Source organism: Lissotriton helveticus, chromosome 1_1, assembly GCF_964261635.1.
Source record: "Lissotriton helveticus chromosome 1_1, aLisHel1.1, whole genome shotgun sequence".
Lineage (NCBI taxonomy): Eukaryota > Metazoa > Chordata > Amphibia > Caudata > Salamandridae > Lissotriton > Lissotriton helveticus.
The window spans coordinates 287,496,040-287,515,866 of record NC_136057.1 but is presented as its reverse complement, the minus strand read 5'-3'; the positions used below and the strand labels follow the sequence as shown (position 1 = coordinate 287,515,866).

General features: G+C 43.7%; 1 protein-coding gene across 1 annotated transcript in view; it reads left to right on the top strand.

The window, feature by feature from the left end:
- LOC144796946 (aldo-keto reductase family 1 member C1-like) overlaps nucleotides 1–19,827 on the top strand; it is a 272,765-nt gene that overhangs the window by 112,641 nt on the left and 140,297 nt on the right. The window contains exons 4-5 of the mRNA XM_078668209.1: nucleotides 1,292–1,369; nucleotides 6,410–6,532. Of these exons, the coding sequence (XP_078524335.1) occupies nucleotides 1,292–1,369; nucleotides 6,410–6,532 (201 nt within the window). The remainder of the gene's footprint in view (nucleotides 1–1,291; nucleotides 1,370–6,409; nucleotides 6,533–19,827) is intronic.

Here is a 19,827-nt window from a genome sequence, read left to right as displayed (position 1 = left end):
TATGTATGAATGTTTTGTGGCCGTGAATGCTGTGCAGGACATTAGCATGTTCCCACCTACTTGAAATTGGTGGCAACCCTTTCGAAAATGGGAAGGGGTCCCAAAGGACCCCTTCCCCTTTGGGAATAGTCTCATAGATCACTGCCTAAAAATGAAAAGAAAATGTATTTATTTTTTTAAACGCAACCCGTTTTCCTTTAAGGAAAACGAGTGCATAAAAAAAATAGATTGCTTTATTTAGGCCACCATCGGTGTGATTTTAGCGATTCCTAGTGGGTCGCAAATTGCGATCTACCTCATTAGCATTAATGAGGTAGGTCGATTTGCGACACCCTAGGAATCGGTATATGAAACTCTTAGAGTTTCCTACATTGGAAATTGTGATTACCTAATTGCGAATCTCAGAAAATAGCAGTTTGGCATTCACAATTTTCAATTTTGATATAGCCAGATGTATGACCATTTTTGCAGTGGCAAATGGGAAATCTGCCAGTTTGCGACCGAAAATCGGTTTGGCCCATGTACAAACCCTATTACCGCCTCGCAAAATAGGGTTTGCGACTCGCTATTAAGAAGTGGCATGCCATAGGCTTCCTTGAGGATACTAACACACTGCAGCATGCAGTCCTCCTTTGTCCACAAGGAGGACAATGATTACCACTTCCTATCCTGGGAACTTGACAGAAAGTATGTGGAGAACCAGAGCATTTACAGGTAGGACAGGACTGAGACTCCAAGTTTGGAGACAAAGCTCCCCAGACGTAGAAGAAGATAAAAGAGAGAGCACCTATAATAAAGTATTATCTCGTACAAGTACTGCACCTTCTATTACTTTATGAACAAGGATACAACGAGGCCTTATAGAGATGGGAAAATAATTTGAAGAATTCAGGTGAGAGTAGCAATGTAGTCTCCCTTATTGGAATAAAGCTAGTAGGCGTATCAGAAAGCATGGTTTGCAGAGCCCAAAATTAGTAGAGATGTCAAAATACCATCAGAACCTGTGCTCAGTGGAAACGGTGGAAACAGTCTAGCAACACATGATCATTTGAGGTCATAACGTAGCTGTCCTCTGGACCCTTTGTCTATAGGTCTATTGAACGTCTAAGAGATACACCCTTTGACCTCTCATAAGAAAAACAAATGGTTGTATGTCTATCTATCTATCTATCTATCTATCTATCTATCTATCTATCTATCTATCTATCTATCTATCTATGCATATTTATATACACATACACACACACACATACACGTGTTTTTACCCTATATTCTCAATCTTCTTTTGTAGCCTGGAGAGAGCATAATTCCGATGGATGAAAATGGAAAATGTATTTACGATTATGTCGATCTGCGTGCCACATGGGAGGTATGGAATGATACCACAAAACATTGAAATAATTGTGTATAGGAAGGAGTGGATGTCTATGAAAAGTTCACTTGTTATTAAAAGTAAGTGTTTGTGTTTGTGTGTGTGCACATGCATGCCTATGCCTGAGTGTGTGCTCTTATGTCATTGTCTCCATGAGTTTGCAACCATCTGCAACGACTCTCCACAAAACCCTCATCTACAGGCTTCCCGGCCCGCTCTCCCTTTACAGATGCCATCACCAACCTCATCGCACCCATGCCCTTGCTTCCACAGACTACATCATTCTCGGAGACCTAAACTTCCACCTGGATAACCAAGATGACTCAAACACCGCCTCCCTCCTAGAGAACCTTGCCAACATAGGACTGAAACAAATAGTCACCACCCCTATGCACACAGCAGGACACACACTGAACCCTGTCTTCACCGGAGAAAACAGCGTCTCCTACAGCCGCACCCTGGAACTCCTCTGGACAGATCACCACTGCATCCACTTCTGCTTCAAAAAACTCACAGCACAAAAGCACGCCCACCGCCTCCCCCACAGAATCTGGAACAAATTCAATGAAGATCAGCTCACCGCCGCCCTCTTCAGCACCCCACCACCGACCACATCAGACGCAAACACCGCAGCATGCAACTTCCACCGCTGGATCACAAACTGCGCAGATACACTCGCCCCACTCAAGAAAGCAACCGGAAGACACATCAAGAAAGCAGGCTGGTTCACCCCTGCACTGTAAGAATTCAGATGCTCCTGCAGAGAACTCAAAAAGTCGTGGAGGAACAACAAAACCCTGGAAACACGCATCACCTACAAAGCAGCCACTACCGCACACCACCAACTCTTCAAATCCACTAGAAAGAAATCCCTCCAAGACAAAATCCTCACCAATGCACACAACACCAAAGAACTCTTCCATCATCAAGGAATTCACCAAACCCTGCAGCGAAACAACAGACGTCTCACCCTCCCAAAACCTCTGCAACATCCTCAGCACCTTCTTCCCCCACAAGATCAAGGTAGTCTATGACAACTTCGACAACCAAGACCACTTCACCACTCCAGCTCCCCCTATGCGATGCCACCCAAAAGACTCTTTGCAGCCAAGACACGCAAGCCCACTACTCATTCTGCAGCACAAATAGAAAGAGGAGAATGCCTCAGGGGATTGTTTTTGCGCAGGAAGGTTCCCCTTTCTGCACAAAAACAATCTTGCTTGTCACACAAGCATTCTAGCACCATGATGCAAGGGTGCCTGCGTTGACGCTACACAGTACATTGTGCGCCAGCTCTGGGAAAAGGCTGGAATGCATTGTATAGTAATAAATACCTTTGTGAATCGGGCCCATAGTGTGTAAAAGTCTGCTCAAATGGAGCAGGTCTGCTCTAACACTATTAGTAGTAATGGTAATAATATTCTTTGTTGAGGGTTTTTTATATTCATATAGGTACATACAATTTATCACAGTACTATTAAAACAGGTAACTGAACAGAAAAAGAAAAGGAAATCAATGTCAGCAAATAAGATAAAACATAAATCGGTAAGAAAACCCTAATATTCAGACCGAAAAAACACAAAAAAAACAAAAGTAGATCCCAGTCGTCAATAAATAGTATAAACCTTATCAAACATATGTAAAATCCTTTAGAACATTACAGATGTGTTGGTGTGCATGGCAATGCAATGCTAACAGTTTAACATTTGAAACATAGTGAAGACCTTACATGGACATCTCCAGCAACAATTCTAGTACTGGTAAAACAGGTTTCTACTTCCTAGCAATTGCTTGTTTAAAATGTAATTTCTTTAACCCCTCCCATGCTCGTGACGGAACCGTTCCGTCACGAGCCTCGGGTGGGCTGTGCTGGTGACGGAACAGTTCCGTCACGGCCCGCTCACCGCGCCTGCGCGGCGCGAATTCCGCGCCTGCGCTGACGTTCTAATGGGCGGGCCGGGCCGTAACGGAACCGTTCCGTCACAAGCACAGCTCACCGAGGGCCGTGACGGAGCGATTCCGTCACGAGCACGGGACCGCCGCGCGGCCCCACCTCCCCCTTAGCGCTGCGCCGGAATAGCCGCCGCAGCGAAGGGGTTAAAAGCGGAACAAGATATTGCTTCCGTGGTGCTTTAGAAAAGTACAAAACATAATGAAGTGAATAGTATTTTGCATGGGGATTGAATGTCAAGGGCAAGGATGCAGCACCTTAGCAAACTGCTGATCGTTGGAGAAATTCCAAAGGTGATGAATCATATTCAGTCCAAAGCAAGTCAATAAAAAACTGTTTCTGCCATTAGTTACAAAGAACAGGTAAGGTCCAAATGTGGATTCAATTAAAAAAAATACATACGATCTTACTGAGGATGTAGTTAATTCCCTTTCCTGTCTCATATCTTTCCTAAATTTTAAACAGACGATGGTGGTCTATTGTAGGTCAGCTTTGGTTATAAGATTGTGCTAACAAAACAGTTTTGATCAACCCAAGTCCGCAAAAGAATTGGATTTTCATTTCCTTATCTAATCTTAAACAATCCTTAATTATAAGGAGATTCATTTTGCTTTCTGGTTTCTCCCGAGTATCCCAAGTATTACTGGTTGAACTCTTCGTGACAGGTGAAGAAAGGGTTGCTATTGGGCAAAGATAAAAGTAATCTAAAAACCTGTGTTCCTCTTCCTATACATTGGGGCGATGGTGTAATCCCAAATACCTAAATTATTACTGGCAATAGGGACACATTCAGCCTGATATATATTGAGCATAGTTATGGGAGATTTAGTGTCCAGGCTAAAAGCAACATCAGAAAATGCAGATAGATCTACATAACGATTGTCCCACAACAGTCTGTAGATGGCACCATTTGTTGAATGAATCAAATTAGATCCCCTAAATAAGATAATGTATTTTAGTTTACTGATGAAAGTATCCTTAATCTTAAAATCCCTACTCTTGGTGGATTTAGGACCCATTATTAGGATATGTGTTTTGGAGAAATCCAAGCTGCCCATAAAAGTGACAAACAGTCAAGTAGGTTTTCAAGCTATTGAACATATTTGAAAGTAAAACTGCACTGTCTGTATGCAAAAGAGCAGGTATGGCAAGAGAATTGACAAGCAGCATATCCTGACCATTGCATATCAGGAAGCCCTCCAGCTGACCAATGTACAATAAAAAAAGAGGCAAGTATGTAACATTGATGCACTCTCCTGTGTAAATTAATAGTCACTGCACTCGCCACCAGCCACAAATCTGACTTTCATGTTAGATTACCGTGTATGTCACAGAGAAAATTAACAATGTTTACATCTACCATCTAGAGTTAACATGGTGGACCATAGTTGGGAGCGATTGATATGATTAAATGCCGAGCTACGAGCTATGAAACCCATGTGTATAGACCCCAGTTTGGCAACTGTGTGTTTGTTTATTAAAGAGATTTAAGTTCAGATATTGCTCGATCGTGCCCAGGGCAGCTCTTTACTCATAGGGCCCGAATCACAGAATGAACTTAAGACTCAATCCTAAATTTACTACTTTTTTGGTATTCACAGAATGCACTTACTACTTTTGGCATTCTCAGAATGAATTTACTACTTTTGGTATTCACAGAAGTTAGGATTTTGTTTTAAGTCTGTCTTAAGTCTGTCTTAAGTTTGTCTTAAGACAAACTTAAGACAAAATCCTAACTTCTGTGAATACCAAAAGTGGTAAGTTCATTCTGTGAATGCCAAAAGTAGTAAGTGCATTCCGTGAATACCAAAATAGTAGTAAGTTTAGGATTGAGTCTTAAATTCATTCTGTGAATAATAGTTAGGATGGTGTTTGTTACCCTTTTTAAATACCGGGGCAGTTAGTAATTGTGACCATGAAAGTTAAGGAGGTAGCCTGCTTGCATGGCTGATTATCAGGGGACAGTTATTGATGTGGCCCTAAGGTCAGGATTGTGCTTGTTTACATCCATAGGGATTCCATCTGGACCTGGTGCCTTCCCCTATTGGTTCTTAGCTACAGCCTTGATAGTGTCTTCACAAGTGAAAGATATCCCAGGCGACTGATGAACTGGGTCAGAAAAGAGACATCCATTTTCGAAAAGTGAGAGACACCGTCATTCGCCTGTGTGCATCACCCAAGTGATGGGGAGTTTCTATTTTCACAGAAATGGAAGTTCACTATCCCCCAAAATGCCCACTGTCTTCCAGCTTGCAGACCAGTCCCAGTTGATCCCATGCCTCTTCCCCAATGCCCACCTTTTTTTTTTTAACTCTAATGGCCTATTTATAAGCAAATCTACATCACTTAAACTTCAGGAATAGAATAAGATATTATTTTTGGAGCAAGCCTCAGATTGCCCCAAAGGGCTGTCAAAACATTTGAAAGAGTTCTTTGAGAAAAACTTAAAAGAAGCAGTTAAAAGTCTCTTAATGTTAGAGCAAATAGAGATTAAATAATTAAGGACTAAATTAGATGAGGTGTCCCATAAGAGGCAATCTTTTAATTCTTTACGACAGCAGGACATCAAATGCTGCCAAAAATCTGCCTTTATTTTGTCCCAGTGGAACCTGCATCTCTGGTCTTGGAGATGTTCTGCCCTGGGATATGATAGAGCTGCAATTTCTTTACTAATGCACGATTTAGAAGAGACAGAAAACAGGTTATGGTTGCTAAAGTTAATAACAATATCTTCAAAATCAACAGAGACAGTGCAAAGAATGGAAGTGATAAAATTATACTCAATTATACTTTTGTTTTTCCAGCCATACTAGGTAGGGAAGTTAGAGGTGGATAAAACACCAACCTCTAAATTGAATAGTAAGCACAATTACCAGTAACGCGAGTAGAATACAGGCCAGGCTACAGACAGATGTATTTATAAATAAATAAGGGACTTATATCCTTATTGCTATTTAGAGTCTCTGTTGCCCTTTCATGGGTTGGTTTTAGAATCATACATAACTCTGATAAAATGATCCTATTTGTGTAACCTGTGGGATGTGATCATTTTGGCCAATGAAGTTCATGTATTTGTCCCATGCAGGCCATGGAGGCGTGCAAAGATGCTGGACTTGTGAAGTCTATTGGCGTGTCCAATTTTAATCGCAGGCAACTGGGGCTGATCCTTAACAAACCAGGGCTCAAGTACAAACCAGTCTGTAACCAGGTAAGAGATGAATTCCTTCTGACAACTATTATGCACTAAAATATATGCTCAGGCTCCCTGTTTCTGGAAAGGATCAGTGTAATATTTCATGGACAGGGCTGTTTTTCATAGGATTCTTCTCTCTAGTATTCCCTGAGTGGGGAAGATTCTCTTCTTCTGGGAATAATCTTGCGGTTATTTCCAAGGTTGTTCCCCATGTAACCTCTGATGGAATTCACAGTTTTAATCATATTGATGTAGTCCAAGAAGGGTTTATCCAGTCTATAATATGGAGATTCATGTTAAACCTGGCTCTAGCTCCATTTTTCTAGAGGATCTCCACTCCTGAAATCATCTCCATGTTTACATGCTGCACCCATTGCTTTCTCTATTATCCTTGCACTTAATCTACACTATGAGGCTGGCAAAGCTATTGTGATGACTTCCATTTATGAAATATTGCTACTGAATTATGTGTCTTGCAGTTAGATTGAGGATTGTCGCTGATCTGTAATGCATCGGCGTGAACTGCTTTTTAAATATTTTCCAATAAATGCAGCAGCGTACAGTCACTAAATGTGTTGAGTGGAAAGGATTAACATTACCTAACATGTTAACACCGTTAATCTGTCACAGAAAAACTGCAGAAAGTGGGCATCAGCCCTATGTGGGTTGCCATATACCTTGTTACAGCCTCGCCCATATGTTTTTAGTTTTTGCCTACAGACAGCTTTAGCTGGCGAGAGCTCATGTCATCATAAACCACACATAACATACCAGTCAATGCACAGACACGCACAGAAACTCACAGACATACATACACACAAACACACACACAAAGCTTTTTGGGCATAGCCTTGTTCAGCTGGCTTTAGCAAATTAATCTCTGGCTGTCCATCAGCCTTGGTATTAGCTCACTGCATTTTGCAGATGTGAACTAATTAAACAAGAATTGCTAAAACCAATAGGTCTGGGTTTAAGGTGACAGCATATGGAACCACAGTTAATACAAAAGTAAGTCATGAAAATTGGATATAATGAACTTGTAGAGCACACATTCACCCAACAGTTTCTTGGCACTAAGTACAATGAGGAGTCCAACCTAACCTAATGCACACTAAGAACAAAAAAGAGCTAGAGGCCTTTTGCAATTCTCAAATAGCGATTCTCAAAAAATCGCTATTCGAGAATCGCAAACATGGATGTTGATACATCTACCCCCAAGTCTGTAATTATTTTATGATCTTAGGGGCAGATGTATCAACATCCGTGTTTGCGATTCTCAAATATTGATTTTTTTTAGAATCGCTATTTGAGAATTGCAAAATGGGATGTATGTAAAAAATCGATTTTTTTTTGCGATTTCTTAGTTTTCCTTAATTGCGATTCGCAAATTGCGAAATCGCAATTAGGGAATACTTTCCCATTCATTTCTATGGGCCAGGAGGCCCATAGGAATGAATGGGAAGTTATTCTCAATTTGCGATTCGCAATTTGAGAATCGCAAATTGAGAATAATTTCAAGGGTGCAAGGGTGTCCTAAGGACACCCTGATGCACCCCTGAAATTTACATGTGTGCGCATATGGCGCACATACATGCCCTAGTGGGATGTATGTGTGCCACATGGCACCTTCACAAATGGCAAAAAGTGCATTTGTGAAAGAAATCGCAAATTACCACCATCTTTAAGTTGGTGGTAATTTGCGATTTCTTAATTAGAAATCACACAACTTGGGTGCTTCATACATAGCATTTAAGGAATCGCAATTTGCGATTCCTTAAATGCTGACACAAAATTAAGGAATGGCAAATTTAGCGATTCCTTAGTTTAGCGATGCGATTTCAATCATACATCGCATTTTCAGTTTATTTAGTCTCAAACGCTGCTTTTTTGCGAATTGCAGCGTTTGCGACTAAAAAAACGGATGATACATATACCCCTTAGTCCTTAAGAATTGAGGACCCTCCTCCCTGAACACCTTGAAAATAATATAGCAGGCTTTAAAGGTAGTCCTTTGTTCAAGTGGGAGTCAGTGAAGATCTCTCTGTAAAGGAGTAATATGGTGTGAGAAATTAGTTTTTTGTTTGACTGGGGTGTGAATCGTTGCCATGCAACAGTCACAATTCTAAGCAGGGTGAATCACAAAAAGTCACTAAACTAACCTTTGCTTAACCCTGGGTACCTTGGAAAAAAGCAGTCAGACATAACTTAGAGGCAATGTGTAAAGTATTTATGTAGTACACAAATAGAAATTAAGTGAAAATACAACACACGAAATCCCATACAAATTTAGAAAAATAGATCAAATTTTAATAAATTATTTGACAATAAATTTACAAAAATCCTATCAGTAGAACTGGAGTTATGAATTCTTAAATAATTCTGGTAAAAAATAGAGGCTAAAAGATCAAAGCCCCATCTGTGGACATCTAGTCTCGTAAGACTGTATCAAAGGCGAAAAAAATGGCAGAGCGAGATAGAGCGTGGTTTGGATCCATGAAGTGGTTTTAGCTGGTCAACACTAACCTTCGTACTAAGAAGAAATTTTGTGAAAAATGTTCTGAGAAGGTAAAGTTTAGTGGGTAAGGCTGCAGGAGGTTTATGAGGAGGGAGCACTGTCTTCGGATAACCTTGGGTTGAAGCCGCAGTGAAGATTTCTCCATTCAGACTGTGGGGCAGATTTACAATAACTGGCGCATACCTGCATGTCAGCAGTGATGCGCCAGTTATTGTGCGTCACGGCAGACACCTCTTGCGCCACCATGGATGTGCCGCATTTACAATGCGGCGCACCATGGGGCAAGAATAGACAGATCTGTGATGCACATGCTGCCGTAAAAGTGACGCACTTGCAACGCAACTCCAGCAAGGCTCGGGGTGCCCCATACCTAACATGCTGCATCAATCCTTATGCCAGCTTCAAGCAAGCGCAAGGTTTTGACGCAGCATGGCCGTAAAAGTGACTGAGTGAAATCTTGTAGATTTCACTCAGCCAATTTTAGGAGGCGTTCCTGCGTCGGATCGCCCCACCCAGTGCTGGTACTACCACATGTGCAACGGCTTTACAATGTGACGCTTCTCCCTAATGCGTCACGTTGTAAATACCCCACAGCATGCTACTGGTTTTGCGCCGCCGAAGCGCCAGAAAAGTGATGCAACAGCGGCGTAAATGTTGTGTACGGGGCTTGTAAATCTGCCCCAAGTATCTAAAATAAAAGTCAAAAGCCTCCATCTGGACGAGGCAGAAGACTGTAGCCGAAGACTATTCCACGAGGTCAGATAACCCTTTGACAAAGGAAGTTTGAAAATAGTTTCCTGCTGCGGAGAAGAACATTGCAGGAGAAGCCCCAAAGTCAATCTGACCAGCGATGCACCTTGGTCGAATAGAAGAGCAAGTTGGATCCAGTCTCCTCCTAGTTTTTGTAGCAGTTTTTATATATTCAATAACTATTTTAAATATTCTTTAAATTTAACTATACTCTATTCATACCCGGTCACCACTGGGTTGTTGTAGTTAGGTTACCAGTCCATAGGAAAAGTGTTTTTTGTGTTGCTAACAACGTTTGCTGCGTTTGACGAATCTCCACGAAATCTTCTAAAAAGTGCTACATTTTGACTGGTTTGTGCATGGTAAGGTTTTGGCTGATCCCTCAAACAGGGGCCGGCAAAACAGGAGGGACCTAAACACAAAATACCCATGTATTTATCATAGACTTTCTTAAAAAAAGGCTACAGAAAAAACTGCTGAACGGAATTACACCTAATTTGGCAGGAAGCTAGATCCAATTCAGCAGATTGTGCCACGCGGCCCCCTCCCCTTTAGAAATATATAGGAGCTTGGGGTCCTCAGGGCCTAATGAGGCTCGGGATGGTATCGCATAAAGACCCCTTCCCTTTAAAAAAAGGCCCTGGGGTTTGGGGGTCCCTATTAGTGGTGGAGGTATTGGTGGTGGTATTGGTATTGACGGTGGTATTGTTATTGGTTTGGTGGTGGTGGTATTTGATTGGTGGGTGGTATTGGTGGTGGTGGTGGTATTGGTGGTGATGGTATTGTAGTTATGGTATTGGTGGTGGTGGTATTGGTGGTGCTGGTATTGGTGGTGGTGGTATTGGTGGTGGTGGTGGTATTGGTGGTGGTGGTATTGGTGGTAGTAATGGTGTTAGTGGTGGTGGTATTGGTGGTGGTGGCGGTAGTGATGGTATTGGTGGTGGGACTGGCATTGGTGGTGGTGGTATTGGTGATGGTGGTGCTGGTGGTATTTGTGGTGGTATTGGTATTGTCCGTGGTATTGGATTGTTGGTGGTGGCGTTTGATTGGTGGTGGTGGGATTGGTGGTAGTGGTATTGGTGGTGGTTTTGCTGGTGGTGGTATTGGTGATGGTATTGGCAGTAGTGGTATTGGCGGTGGTAGTATTGGTGGTGGTGGTGTTATTAGTCGTGGTGGTGTTGGTGGTTTTGGTATTGGTGGTGATGTTGGAGATGGTGGTATTGGTGGTGGTGGCATTGGTGGTGGTAGTATTGGTGGTGGTGGTGGTGGTGGTATTGGTGGTATTAGTGGCGCTATTGGTGGTGGTATTGGTGGTGGTAATGTGGTGGTGGTATTGGTGCTGGTGGGTTTGGTGGTGGTGGTATTGGTATTGATGGTGGTATTGGTGGTGGTGGTGGTAATGGTGGTGGTAGTGTTATGTTATGTTACTGAAGTTTGTAACAAGCACAGATACTCCCAAGTGTGCCCCGGCACGAGCAATGAAGGTGCTGACAGTGATAAACTAATTAAAACAGGAATGTTTTGAGCTGTTTCTTAAAGTGCCCCAGATGCTGAATGCTGCGCAAAGAATAAGGCAAGGAGTTCCAGGCTGTGGCCGCCCTAAAGGGGAGAGATCTGGCCCCCATTCTTTGGAGGCGAACACAGGGTATCCGGGCAAGCAGCTGGGATGCAGACCTCAAATGTCTAAGATGAGTATAAAATGTGAAGCGCTTCCTTAGATATGCAGGCCTGACGCATGTAAGGCACGGTGCGCAACAACCAAGGCCTTGAACTTTACACATTTAATAACAGGCAGCCAGTGCAGCATAGGCAGGTGTTTCTGATAGGAATATTAAACAAAAGCCTAGCTGACTCATTCTGGACCACCTGCAATGTATTAAGAGTGTTGTCCGGGAGGCCAATGTATAGCTCATTGGTATAAACAATGCGTGACAGGATCAGCGTCTGGGTCACAATTTCCTTCGCTGCCCTAGGAAGCAGAGGAATAAATGTATTAAGGGTCTTTAGAATCCCAAAACAGCCTCCAGCCAGCTTTTTAATTGGGGTCAAAAAGGATAACTGCTCATAGGACCAAACACCCAGGTTCTTAACTGGTTGGCCAGAGGAGGATGGCAGTGGATAGTCAGACGGCCAAAGAGATTCTCTAAACCGGAGAGGAAAATTCCCATTAAGAAGGATTTCCTACTTATCTTCATTGCATTTGAGCTGAGCCGCTGAGAGCCACTGAAAAACAGCTGTCAAGCAGTTTTTTGCCTCCAGAGTAAAAAACTCTGATTTACCCTAAGTAAACAGGAGTTGAGTGATCTTAGCTCCCAGATCCTCCACCAACTGGACCAGAGGAGTGACGTAGATGTTAAAGAGAAGGAGACTCAAAGAGGACCCCTGCGCACTCCTGTGGTCACTAATTGAGGTGGGAATGAAAATGGCGGGAGCTAGATCTGTTGCGTACGCCCCTCCAGGAAGGATTTCAGCCAACCCCAGGCCAAACCTGAGATACCTATATCTGCCAGACGAGCCAAAAGCAGCGAATCGGGGACAGTATCAAATGCTGCCGAGAGGTCTAGTATTATGAGGGCCGCGCTACCATCAGAGTTCAAGCAGTACCGAATAGTTTCGTAGACTTCAACCAGAGCGGACTTAGTGCTGTGGGCAGCTCTGAATCCAGATTGTGCCGCATGGAGTAAGCTAGAGCCTTCAATTAAATCAGTAAGCTGTTTATTAGCAGCCTTCTCACAGATTTTATCCACACTGGGGAGCAGGGAGATAGAACGATAACTCCCCGGATACCACGGATCCAGTGAAGGTTTTTTTAGGAGCAGCAAAATCTTTTTCTGTTTCCACTCTGCTGCAAGCGCTGTAGTCCTGAAATTTCTGGACCTGTGTTATAAACATCATCGTAGCATGACGATTTTGATATCAGAAGACCGAGAATGGCTAGTACACTATGCACGAGCATTTTCGTCACATTCGAGTGATGATTTCACCCTGAAATCGTCATTTTCGTCCTGAACCCTTGGGTTCCATTTTGTGTACGGCAGCCATTTTGTGAGTTGCCCTCACATAGGCCAATGATTAAGGCCAAACATGATTCTGAAGGACACGTACACCTTTGCTGACTTCTCTGCGACCTGGGCAAGCTGATTCCACTGCCCAGGGCAGAACCTGTTTGGGCAGTTCCTCTCCCAGTGGCCGGTCGAGATAGCATCAAGGCACAACATGCCATAACCCTTTCATCGCACACAAACCATGCCTAATCTCGCACACACCTGTCCCTGTTTCCTACTTTATGACTTGCTTTACGAGGAGGAGGTGCCCGTTTTTATTGGGGGTCCGACGATATCTGATGAAAATACTGGGCCTTGCCGGGTAATTGATTGTGGGCTGAACAAACTGAAATGTGGGATTGTCATCATGACTCTGCTTTTTCTTTGTAGTGAAAATATGTGAATGGTCAACTGTAAAAATAGGAATGTTTGCCTGAAGCATAATATTTTGTATAAAAAGAGAAGGCTGGCTTTGTAAGATTGAGCAGTCTCCTGAGAATATACACCGCGTTGTACTTCTAGGATACCTGTTACTTGGTTGCAGCCAATAAACTCGATCTTTGACTTCACCTAGAAGACTCTGAGTTTCTGTAGTCTGAAACAGGAAGAACCCGAAGTCTTAGGGTGTTGTCCCTGGCACCGCTGGGTTACCGGTTCAGTACCGGTTCCGAAAAACCCAGTACTTCAGTTGGCGCCCAACGTGGGGCGATATCAGCGGTACCGGTCCAAGCCAGAGGTTCGTGAGGAGCTTCGTGTGAAAATTCTGGAGGAAGGCCGCCACTTCATCGACCCCTGCATGTCGACGTGGTCCGAAAGTCTTTGCTGCGAGGTTCCCCGCTTCCCGACGGCTACGAAGGACTGCTGCCCTGACTATCGCCCTGTTTTGGACCCTTGATGATTGGTAGAGCGAAACGATAGACGAGTCTTCTGGTGAAGTCATCGACTCCTCAGTTAAGTATAAGTGGAGCGTCTCCCAGTCCTTAGTTTGAGTGTCCCCTTGGGATCTTTGATTTGGAACTTGCAAGTACCAAACCCGAGGGACTTGTGTATTCACGAGACTATTGTATTCGATAATCCTTTGAAGTTTGAAGCTAGACTAGTGAGCGAAGATGCCTGGTCTTAGCAGACTTGGAAACTTGTTTTGTCTTGGTTGTAATAGGGATTCCCGATTGGAGGACTCGTGTCCGGTTCCTCCGGTTGGAACTCCAACCTATGAGCTTTATGTGAAACATGGCGTAGGCCCAATCACATATAATGAAGTATGGATCCGATACACCAGAAAGGATGGTGTTTTAAAATGGCCACAATATGGTAGCTTTGACACGGAAATCCTAGATAATCTGGAGGTAAGACTTTTCAAGAAGAAAGACCGTCCGGCGATGTTTGACTCTTTCCGCCTATGGCGAAAGGAAGCCAAACAGAAAGAAATTAAATTAGCTAAAAAGAATAAAAGAGAAAAGGGTATTTCGATAATGAAAGCTGCTATGCAATATAAAGATGATGAGGAAGAACAAGCGAGTGAGCAGTTGCACAGGCAACGTAAAATGATAATCGATAAATGTTATCCAGCTTTGCCGCCTCTTCAGCAAGATGCAGCAAAAGAACTTGAAAAAGATCCCCTAATGTCGCATTTATTGAGTTCGCCACCCCCCTATGCGCAGAATGCTACCGCACCTCCACAACCTCTAGTCGTGCAACCCCCGATTGTTGTGCCTCAAGTTCTTCCACAGTCACCAGCTGCTCTTCAGTTGGCTCCTACTCTTCCGGTGCAGCCTCCTCAAGGGCCACCGGCTTTGATATCTGCTTTGCCTTTACTTCCTACAACTTTAACGACTATATCGACTCCCACTCCTGGTATTCCTTCTGACACTGCCTCTGCATCTACCTTGCCTCCCCCTGCTTTTCCGCTTGTCTTTTCATCGAATTCTCCCTCTGTTCGACAGAGAGTGACTAGCACCGTCACTAGTCTTCTATATCCCTTCTTTGGGGCAACAGGTACGACCCCTACCTCAGAGCGTACACAGTTGCGTAGTCAACTGCCTGATTCTAGGGAGAGGGAGACATTGAATTATTTGGCACATAAATGGGTTACCGAACCGACGGGATATGAGCTAGAGTCTGTTATGGATGTCTTCCATCAGTGGGAAGCACCAAAACAGAGATACGTTTTTGATAGAATGTGTACTTTCCTGAGTGAGGATTTAGAGGAGAATGATTTGGAGCCCAATCCACCTGAGTTATGTCACATACGGTTTGAGTTTGGGAAAGGCGCAATTGTGGGTTCAGATGTTAAGAAAGTAGTTGCGACATTGTTGTCGTTTAGGAGTGAAGGTGTTTCTCGGTCGTTGTTTGAGTCTGATTCCTCTGTTAAAAGAAAAGCGAGACAATATCCCATGAGAGAAGTTCCTCCGGTATGGAAGGAGGCAGTGCAGGCTGATGCGGGTCGTAATATTGACGCTGTTCCAGCACACTTTCAGCGTGTTTGGGTACATGTTCCTTGGAAACGAGCTGAAGTTTTGGCCCTTAAGCAGACATTGCCTGATCCCCGTAAAAATCCTGCAGGGTATTACAAGGAATTGACACAGACTGCAAGCTCTTGCATTATGAATTTAGCGGATATAGACATGTTGTTTGGAAATGTTGTTCCACAGCCTTTATGGGGAAAGATTCGTCATGCGGATCATGATCAGGAGTTAGGTGACTCATGGGCTAATATTAGTGCTGCAAATGACCGACAAGTTGGTGGCGCTAAACCCGAGCCATTAGTAGCAGACCTTCCTGGTAGGATCATTACTTACATGAAGACTTTAATGCCTGCGATGCGAGTGAATTGGGACAAGTTGTCCACGTGTAAGCAGAAGAAAGATGAAACAGTGTCTGATTTCTTCACTAGGTTTGAAGAGACGTTTGTCGACAACAGTGGTCAAGATATGAGTACAGAAGGTGGTCAACGGTTGTTCATTGACAAGTTCGTGCATAATTTACTTCCCGAGTTGTGTAAGAAGTTAAAAGATTCAGAAAGTTCGTGGGCCGTTTCCTCTTCAGCACAGATATTGGCTACTGCGCAGTACTACGAAAATAGAGATAACGATGAGAAAGATAGAGCAGACAAGGAAACGAAAGAGTTAAAAACGAAGGTTCTTTTACAGCAAGCGTATCAGCCACGTGGTGGTCAGAGTAACTATCCGCAACCCCAACAGTTTCAGAGGAATTCGCAAAAGTTTGAGTATCCTCAACAGCGTGTCCCTGTAGGTCCCAATCAGTGTTCATACTGTAAAGAGGAGGGTCATTTTAAGTATAGTTGTCCTATTTTGTTACAGCGCATGAATGGCGCTTCTGGTGCAAGAGGTCGAGGTGTTCCACAAGCGCCTAGAGGTAGAGGACGTGGAAATTTCCCCCAGAACACGCGTTCCTTTCCGCCGCAGAATTCAATGAATAGGTTTGATCAGCAGAATAACGCGTCTAGTAGGACAGCTCAGTACTATGCTGATGACTACTATGCAGAAGATGAGAATATGGAAGGTAATGATTGCTAGGACAGCCATAGACAAAGAGAGGGAGTTGTTTCAGTTCCAGTAGATCAGAATGGACCCTATGTTGAGGTGATTACATCAGGTGTGTCAGAACCTTTTCTGTTGGATACTGGTGCTACAAAGAGTTCTATTATGCACTCTAAACTCCCTGGCGCACCTTTGTCTGGCGAAATGAATGTTGCAGTAGGTTTTTCTGGCGCCCCGGTTAGGAGCCCGATTTCTAGTCCTATGTCCCTTTCTGTTGGACCTTGCGAATTCGAAGCACCCCTTATTCTAACAACAGGTTGTGGTGAAAACTTGTTGGGATTGGATCTATTGAAAAGATGGTATGCAACTTTGTATTGTTCTCCTTCAGGAGTACAACTTACACTAGGTAGGAAAGTAGTCTTCCCCAATGTATTTGTTGAAAGATAAACTCCCGACAGAATTGTCGTCTCTTCCGGATATTCTTTGGGCTACTGGTCCTAATGATGTAGGTCTTCTGGAAATACCGCCATATGTTGTGACATTGAAAGCCAATGTAAAAATGCCACGTATTCCCCAATACAAAATCTGTAGTGAAGGTGAAAAAGCGTTGCTAGCGATCATTTATGATTTAATTGAAAAGGATGTAATTGAAGAGACAAGAGGCAACGTTTGCAATAGTCCTGTTCTGCCTGTTTTGAAGCGTACGGATCCTTCTCAGCCACCTGTTTACAGATTCGTGATTGATCTTAGAGAGGTCAATAAAATAGTTGTGCCACAATTTCCAGTTGTCCCTGATATCACTGCCCTATTGACTATGATTCCAGCTTCTGCGACTTGGTTCTCGGTGATTGACTTGAAGAATGCGTTCTTCAGCATCCCGATTGCCGAGGAAAGCAGGGATATTTTCGGCTTCAGTTTAGGAGTTCGCAGCTTCCGCTTCAAACGTGCTCCCCAGGGCTACTGTGAAAGTCCATCGATATATAGTCAAGCTTTAAAAGCACAGCTTGACGCAATTATTTTACCTGATGGCGCTACCCTTATTCAGTACGTTGATGATCTGCTTGTTGCTGCAGATACTGAGATAATCTGTAAAGAAGCCACGTTGTCGTTGTTGCATCATTTGTCTAATCTGCATCACAAAGTGTCTCTTTGTAAATTGCAATATTGCTGACAAGAAGTGACCTACTTAGGTCATCTCTTATCGAAGGAGGGAAGGAAACTGACCCCAGAGAGAATCCAGGCAATAGCGAAATTGAGTGTGCCTAGGACACAGAGAGAAGTGCGTGCTTTCTTGGGCATTACATCTTACTGCAGACAATGGATACCAAATTTTTCTTTGTTGGCCAAACCTTTGGTGGCATTAACTTGTAAAGATACACCGAATCCCCTCCCGTGGTCTGAAGAGTGTCAGAAAAGTTTTTCCGAATTGCGCAATGCATTATGTTCGGCTCCTGTGTTGGGTACCCCCGACTACAGTAAGCCCTTTACATTGTATGTCCTTGAGAAAGAAGGCTGTGCATTGTCAGTGTTGACACAGTTGTTTGGGAACAGGCAGCGTCCATGCGCGTATTTTTCATCGACCTTAGATCCGGTAGCTAAAGTGTTGCCGAGTTGCTTAAAAGCCACAGCAGCAGCAGCTGTTTCTATTCGGCAGTCTGCTGGTTTAGTGATGAATAATACATTGATTGTAATGGTTCCACATGCAGTGGACACGTTGTTAAACAGAACCAAGACACAGCACTTAACTAGTGCTCGGTTGTCAGGTTATGAGTTGACACTGTTAGCGAGTCATGTGCACATAAAAAGATGCAACACGCTTAACCCAGCCACGTTGTTGCCGATTGAAACAGAGTTAGATACTTCTGAACAGCATGATTGTTTTCTCAGAACAGAAGAAGAAACAGAAGGGAGAATAGACCTTCATGACACTCCTCTTGTGAAGTGTGATGGTACCTTATGGGTGGATGGTTCATGCTTCAAGCTTCCGAATGGAGATACGACTGCGGCATATGCTGTTACGACTTTGCATATGATTGTTGAAGCTGCACGTATCCCACATAATTCAGCCCAAGCAGCAGAGTTGATTGCACTTACACGAGCGTGTGTGTTGTCGAAAGGAATGAGAGTGACCATATATACCGACAGCCAGTATGCATTTGGTGTGGCTCACAGTTTTGGACGATTGTGGAAAGAACGTGGGTTCCTGACTTCGCATGGAGCCAAGATTCAGCATGGTCAATTGGTGAATGAGCTCCTTGAATCACTTACTTTTCCCTCACAAGTTGCGATTGTGAAATGCAGTGCACACAAGAAGGTGACTGATGATATTGGTCGTGGGAATGCATTTGCTGATGAAGTCACAAAAGAAACAGCAAGGGATGTGATGAGTCGAATGTATGTTGCAGGCCCAGCAAGATGGATTGGTGACGTTGGAATGTGTGACGACACGATTGAAAGTGTAAAGTCTATTCAAGCTGAAGCTACAGAGAAAGAGTTGAGTGTGTGGAGAGAAACCACGGGTAAAATGGATGCAAATGGTTGTTGGGTTGAATTGTCAGAGCATCAGAGATGGTTGTTACCCGATGCGTATGTGCTTGCAGTGGTTACGATGGCTCATGGAATGGCTCACATCAGTGTGAAAGGGCTTAGTAAATTGCTGGCTCCAGTATGGCAAAATGCTGGGATTTCCAAGTGTGCAGAGAATGTGGTCAAGAATTGCATGGTGTGTCTGAAATACAATCCTGGTAGGGGGACCCCAACTCCAGCTGGTCATTTTGCGTCTCCAACGTATCCGTTCGAGGTTTTGCAGCTAGATTTCATCCACATGGAAAGGTGCAACAATCTAAAATACGTACTCGTTGTTTGTGCCTTTTCAAGATGGATAGAAGCATATCCCTTAAAGGACAACACTGCCTTATCCACAGCTAAAGCCCTTGTGAAAGAGTTTTTCCCTAGGTTTGGAATGCCGAGAATGGTCTGGAGTGACAATGGGAGTGAATTTGTGGGTTGAGTGATGAAGAAAGTATGCGATGGGCTAGGCTTCCAGCAGAAATTCCACGCTGCAAATCACCCCCAATCAGCTGGACTAGTAGAATGCTACAATGGCACATTAAAATTGAAATTGGCCAAAATCCAAGCGAGCTCTGGTCTTAAATGGCCTGACGCTCTGCCTTTAGCACTCCTATCAACCAGAATGACTGTGCACTCGCGAGTGGGGCTTAGCCCGTACGAAATCGTGTTCGGCCGCCCGGCCAACATATGGGGAGTGCCAAGGCCGACCAAATTTAGTGAAATCGAACACCCTGTACTGCTTGACTATTTGTACGAATTGACGGCTAAATTGCGTGTTTTACACCAACAGGTTCACGATACTCTGCCTCAGGTCTCTGAAGCTCCAGGACACCCAATCAATCCTGGATCCTGGGTGCTGGTAAAAAAATTTTAGCGAACGAAGAACGACCAGCCCCGGTGGACCGGCCCTCACCTCGTCCTTCTGTCAAC